Source organism: Malania oleifera, chromosome 2 (genome assembly GCF_029873635.1).
Source record: "Malania oleifera isolate guangnan ecotype guangnan chromosome 2, ASM2987363v1, whole genome shotgun sequence".
NCBI classification, from domain to species: Eukaryota; Viridiplantae; Streptophyta; class Magnoliopsida; order Santalales; family Ximeniaceae; genus Malania; species Malania oleifera.
In genome coordinates this window covers 64,386,672-64,393,532 of record NC_080418.1, presented here as the reverse complement: position 1 = coordinate 64,393,532, position 6,861 = coordinate 64,386,672, and the positions used below count along the sequence as shown (strand labels likewise).

The 6,861-nt window shown below is 40.1% G+C and overlaps 1 protein-coding gene across 1 annotated transcript in view; it reads left to right on the top strand.

The window, feature by feature from the left end:
• Positions 1-2,840, top strand: part of LOC131149227 (uncharacterized) — an 8,377-nt gene extending 5,537 nt beyond the window's left edge. Inside the window, exon 3 of the mRNA XM_058099485.1 lies at positions 2,141-2,840. Coding sequence (XP_057955468.1) covers positions 2,141-2,579 — 439 coding nt within the window. The 3' untranslated portion in view covers positions 2,580-2,840. The remainder of the gene's footprint in view (positions 1-2,140) is intronic.
• Positions 2,841-6,861: the final 4,021 nt, after the last annotated feature.

Below are 6,861 nucleotides of genomic sequence, written 5' to 3'. Positions count from 1 at the left end.
GTTTGGTAGTGAAGGGATATAAGTAGGAATATGGGATCGATTATACAGAAGTTTTTGCTCCCGTTGCAAGACATGATACAATCAGATTAATGATCGCATTGGCGGCACAGAACTCGTGGCCTATTTTCTAGCTGGATTTCAAATCGGCATTCTTGTATGGAAACTTGGAGGAACAAGTATTTGTAGAACAACCCCTTGGTTATATTAAGATCGAAAATGAGCATAAGGTATATAGATTAAAGAAAGCTCTTTATGGATTAAAACAAGCTCCACAAGCTTGGTATAGTCACATTGAGACTTATTTTTTGAAAGAAGGCTTTCACAAATGTCCATATGAGCACACGCTTTTTGTTAAAATTGGAGATAAAGGGAAATTGCTCATTGTTTGCTTATATGTAGACAATCTTATATTTATTGGAAATGATGGTGTCATGTTTAAAGAATTTAAGAAATCTATGATGGTTGAATTTGAAATGTCTGACCTTGGTATGATGCATTACTTCCTTGGCATAGAAGTAGTACAATCAGCTAATGGGATCTTTATTTCTCAAAAGAAGTATGTGCAAGATATTTTGGATAGGTTTCGGATGAAGGATTGCAATCATGTAAACACTGCAACTGAGTTTGGTTTGAAGCTAAACAAAGATCATAAAGGGAAGAAGGTGGACAACACACTTTACAAGCAAATTGTTGGCAGTTTGATGTATTTAACTGCAACAAGACCACACATAATGTATTCTGTGAGTTTGATAAGTAGATATATGGAGAATCCAACAAAAATGCATTTGTTAGCTGCCAAGAGAATCCTTCGTTATTTGCAAGGAACTAGAGATTTTGGGCTGTTCTACAAGAAGACTGAAAAGTTAGAGTTGTTCAGGTTTACTGATAGTGATTATGTAGGAGACCAAGATGATAGAAGGAGCACTTCGGGCTATGTTTTTATGTTGGGCACAGAGGCTGTTTCATGGTCTTCTAAGAAGCAACCAATTGTCACCTTGTCAACTACAAAAGCTGAATTTATTGCCGCAACCGCTTGTGCTTGTCAAGCTATCTGGTTGAAAAGAATTCTTGAAGAGCTATAGTTTAAGCAAGTTGAAGCTACTACAGTTTTTTGTGATAACAACTCAGCAATCAAACTCTCCAAGAATCCTGTGTTACACGGAAGAAACAAACATATTGATGTGAAATATTATTTTTTAAGAGATCTCAGCAATAATGGAACAATCAAACTGGTTTATTGTCGAAGTGAAGATCAAGTTGCAGATATACAAACCAAGCCTCTCAAGCTGGCTACATTTGTGAAGTTGCGTGGTCTACTTGGAGTTTGTTCACGTGCTACTGTAAAGAAGGACTTTGCAGAGGGTTGATTTTTTTTCAAACTGATTTCTGTAGATTTCAGTTTAAGGGAGGGTGTTAAGATTTAAATGTTTTATTTCATATTTATTAATGTTTATTGGAAGCTCTAGTCATTGGTAGGAGTTGCGGTTAGTGCTAGGATGTGATCCTATTTTATAGGAATTGTGGTTAGTGCTAGCATGTGATCTTATCTTATAGGAGTTGTGGTTAGTGGTAGCATGTGATCCTATTTTATAGAAGTTTGTGGTTAGTGCTAGGAAGAAGTGTTCTGATGTAAAACCTATTTATAGGCCCCTTTTCGTATCAATTTTTAGATAAGAGCTTTACCATTTTAACTTGTCTCTTTTGTTTACTCTTACCTTTGTACCATTCCTTAGGGTTCCTTGATTGTGGATGCTGTCTGAAAATAAGTATCCATGTAAACATTATCTTGTGAAATTCTGTTTTTTGAAGCTCCCATTCCAAATGTACTTCATTGTATGAATAACTTTTGCTATGGTCATATAACATTGACATACTGTGTCTGGAAAATTTGAAAACATGTCATAGGAATACTAGTTGTGTAGATGTTGGGTAGAATGATTTCTGTGATCTGTTTCTTAGATTCCATTAAGTGATATTTTTGTTTAGTTGGGATGCCTGGAAAGCATTCTGCATCTTTCTGTGAAACTTTTTCATTTGATATACAATTACAATCCGATGGCATAGATCTTCCGGTCTCTTAAATTGGATACTGTGATTACACTTTGACCTCTTTATATTTTTTATTTTATTGTCATTGCAGCAAGACCATGCCAATAGAGGAGATTCTAACCATCCACATAAAACCTGGGTGGAAGAAAGGGACAAAGATCACTTTCACAGAGAAGGGGAATGAGCAGCCAGATGTTATACCTGCAGACATAGTCTTCATCATTGATGAGAAACCCCACGCTGTGTTCACACGGGAGGAAAATGACCTTGTTGTCACTCAAAAGATGTCTTTGGTTGAAGCCTTAAATGGCTACACTGTCCGTCTCACTATGCTGGATGGCAGGAGTTTGTCGATCCTTATTAACAATGTGATTCATCCAAATTATGAGGAGGTTGTGCCAGGGGAAGGGATGCCAATCCCAAAAGATTCAAAAAGGAGGGGAAACTTGAGAATCAAATTCGACATCAAGTTCCCAGCAACGTTGACTGCAGAGCAGAAAGCTGGAATAAAGAAACTGTTGGCTCCTTGAGAACCAATACAGCCAGTAATGCCCTGCAGTGGTGAAGCACTTGGTGTAAATATAATGTTCTCTCATATGAAGCAGTGTGTGGTGAGCTTCAGTGGGTGAGTTTTTTTTAATGCAGTTTATTTTTTTTTTTTTTTTCATTTTTGTTTTTTTTTCACTTGTCTGGGTAATACATTTTAAGTTGTCAGTGTACTTGATTTTGGTTGATATTCTTGTTTAGTTTGAAAATGGTAGAACGGTAACATGACTAGTTACTCATCCAAAGGGCAAGTGTGACCTCATCGTGTCATTGTTTTGTGAACCAAACGGAGTGCAGGATAATGCTTTTCCAACTGCTGATGGTAACCTTGATTTCTCCTGTAGATGGTGAGAGCTGCAAATGCACTGCTCTGTGTTGATACATTATTAAATATTAGTGTTTTGGGGAACATAATCGGATTACAGGGTAGTGGATGGTTGAGAACGATTTGATGATAGCTCTCTATTCCCGCCTCTTATTTGCGATGGAAAGGGAAAGAGGGTGGGATTTTAATTTGGCAATAGCGCTATTACCTTCCTATGTTTTACTAATTCATGTATTTGACGGTTATGTTGAAACTCAACTTCGGTTACTTCTATTTATTTATTTATTATTCATTTTCCTTTATTCAAAACGTTTGAAGCCAAAAAATTTTTAGCATCTAGTGTAGATACATTGAGCAGTAAGCAGGTGTCAGCCTCAGCAGGAAAAAAAAAAAAAAAAAAACATTGGAAAGAGGAATGCTTATCCTCAATACTCTCTACTCTCTACTCTCTACTCTCTACTCTCTACTCTCTAGGTGCATCGTGAGTTACACGAGAACAATTTCGTTTCATAGAAGAATAGATGAATTCTTAAAACGACAAAAATGATCGTATGGTTGGTTATGATGAGGAGCAGGGGAATTTGGATCATCTTGAAAATCAAGTAGAGGGCAATCAAGTAAAGTGGAGGACGTACATGCAACTAGTGAATTGCCAAATAAAGTTCAAGACGGAGAATGTAGACAAAAGGATGCAGCTGGATATTCACAAAAGCAAACCAAATCCAACCTAAAGTGAGGAAGGGAGGAAACTCCCCTTTGAGAGCAGATCATGGAAAAATTGTCATAACGTTTCGATGCTCATAGTTGAGTCATATGATGGCAACTCGAACCCATGGATTACCTTAAAAGACATTCGAAGCATTGATGACCATTCACAAAGTGTCTTATGCTATCATGTATCATGGGTTTGCCACCATCCTTAAGAATTGGCCTAGACGTGGTATTCGGCCACAAGTCTAAATCCTTATTCAAATAATTCAGCATGTCACTCAACTAATATATGACGGATGGGAAAGACTGTTAGAGTTAGAGCCAGAAGACAACCACAAGAGTTGGAGACGTGATCCATTCATGGAGTTGAGTCGGAAAACGCATTGTAATTAATCTCCCGCGGTGAAATTAATCTCATGATTGTAACTTCTCATGTTTTGATTCATTGTGTTTAAATTGTAATTAAATTGTGATTGGAATATTAGCCCTATAAATAGAGGGCTGAGAAATGACACAGTAGAATAGTGAGAAGCTCAGAGAGAGCAAAAAGAGAGAGAGAATTGTAATTTTTGTAGCGATAATGAATATTTGTTGTGTGCTCCGTGGACGCATGTCGTTATTGACCGAACCACGTTAAATCTTTGGTGTCACTTTAATCTGAATGTTCACAGGTTCCTAACAAGTGGTATCAAAGTCCAGTTGGAGCAGAAAAGTCAGATCGAAAGTGATCCCGAAATCAAAGCACTGTCCAGTGAATCAAAACTACGTTTTGAGGCTACCATCGCATTCAGCTCGTCGAGACGAAAAGAATCATGCATACCCGAGCTTGAATGGAGTTCATACAAGGCCTTACGCGCCCTCACACACCTCGCCGGAGCAGGACGCTTCGACACGCGCCAGTCACGCACCGGTGACCAGATCCTCATGCACTGCACGCGTTGCATGCGTCTTCCTCGGCCAGATCTCTTCAACCCGACCTAGTTCACATCCCGACCCAACCCGATAGATCATTCAGACCCGGATCAACCCGAGAATCGGATCCGACCCGCCGACACAGAACCGGCCACCTCAGCGCCGCTAAGTCAGCTGCCACGCCACCTGGGCCACATCAGCGGGTGGGTGCCACGCCAACAAGTGGACCCCACTGCCACATCAGCAGGTGGGCCCCACCCCTTCCATGTCAGCTGCCACGGCATCATTGGGCCCCACATTGTCACATCAGCACCACATAAGCAGGTGCCACATTAGCGGTGTCACGTCAGCCTGCCACGTTAGCAAGTTTGACCAAGATTTGACCAAACTTTGACTGAGCTTTTCGAAATCATTTTGGGTCCGTTTTTTGAGCGACTTGAACCATTTCTAGGGTTTTCAATCGCTCTGAATCCAACCACACTATCCATTTGAGCTAATTCCATATCTAGATTAGCGAATCGAGATGTCGAATGAAAATAGCTCAAAAATTGAAATGTTCAACGGAAACAATTTTGGTTTCTGGAAGATGCAGATAGAAGATTATTTGGTTGGCAAGGAATTACACTTATCGTTGAAGGGTAAGCCAACATTCATGAACAAGGATGAGTGGGAATTGCTTGATCAAAAACCCTCGGAGCCATAAGAATGACGTTGTCGAAATTTGTGGCGTTCAATATCAAGCATATAACATCCACCAAGTCTTTGATAGATGCACTCTCTAATATGTACGAGCAGCCTTGAGCCGCAAACAAGGTACATCTCATGAAAAGACTATTTACGATGAGCATGTCTACAAGTGAAAGTTTCAGCAGGCATTTGAATAACTTCAATGAGTTGTATGATCAACTCGCCTCAATCGGGATAACGTTTGATAATGAGATTCGGACCCTACTGATTCTCAGTTAGTTGCCTGAAAGTTGGAATGGTATCGTTACTGCCATCAGTAGCTCCCTAGGAAAATCGAAGCTTGTATATGATGAAGTCGTCAGCATGATTCCAACGGAGGAAATCAGAATACAGTCGAACTATAGCTCCACTTTGAGTTCAGCCTTGAACATGGAGAGTCGAGGCAGAGGAAACAGGCATGAACAATCAAACAACCGCTGCAGATCTAGGCCCAGGCGGTCTAAATTCAGAAATCCCAAAGGTACTCAAGACATAGGTTCCCAGAGCACAAAAGTTATTGAGTGTTGAAACTGTGGAAAAGCTGGTCATTACAAGAACCAGTGCAGGAGTCAGAAGAATGAATATGAGATGAGGGCAAAGACAAAAGCAAATATTGCTTCTGAAAATGATGAGATGTTGATCTGCTCTTTGGAGAGCAAGCAAGAGTCTTAGGTCTTAGACTCCGGAGTCTCATTTCATGCCACATGCTGCAAAGATTGTTTAAAGAAGTACACACCAGGTAATTTTGGTAAGGTGTACATTGGCAACGATCAACCTTGCGGCGTAATCGGCAAGGGAGTTGTGAAAATCAATATAAACGGGTCAGTATGGAAGCTGAATGATGTCAGGTATATTCCAGACCTAAGAAAGAATTTGATCTCAGTTGGTCAGCTGGAAGATAAGGGATATACGATGAAATTCATTGACGATGAATGGAAAGTTTCAATGGGTGTACTAACGATTACGCGAGTCGGGAAACAGAAGAAGGTTAGTTTCCAGATAAACACTCGTGCCCTAAAGAAGAAGAGACTAGAACTGGTCCACTCAAAATGTGTCAGGACACATCAATAGAATACTGAGAATCCTCAGGTGGAGGAACTAGTGGAGCAGATTGTCGCACCACCGTCTTCTACTCTAGCTCCGAAGCTTAGGAGATCTACTCAGTCTCATATACCAAACAGAAAGTATATTGATTACTTACTTCCTACAGATAGAGGAGAGCCTGAATGCTATGATGAAGCATGTTAGGTGGCAGATACGAGCAAGTGGGAGCTAGCGATGAAGGATGAGATGAAGTCCCTCACCTCTAACAGAATGTGAAAGTTGCTCAAAAGCCTTCACAACAAGTGGGTGTACAGAATCGAAGATGAGCATGACGGCTCTAGAAGGTATAAACCTTGGTTGGTAGTCAAAAAATTTAAGCAGAAGGAAGGGATTGACTACACCGACATTTTTACACTAGTTGTGAAGATGACAGCCATCAGATTAGTTTGTAGGAATCGAGCGAACGGGAAGATGGTAACTACAGAGAAGCTGAAGTTGTGTTCAACTTCAGTTGGTCTTCATGCCCGAAGACATGTTTTGAGCACATA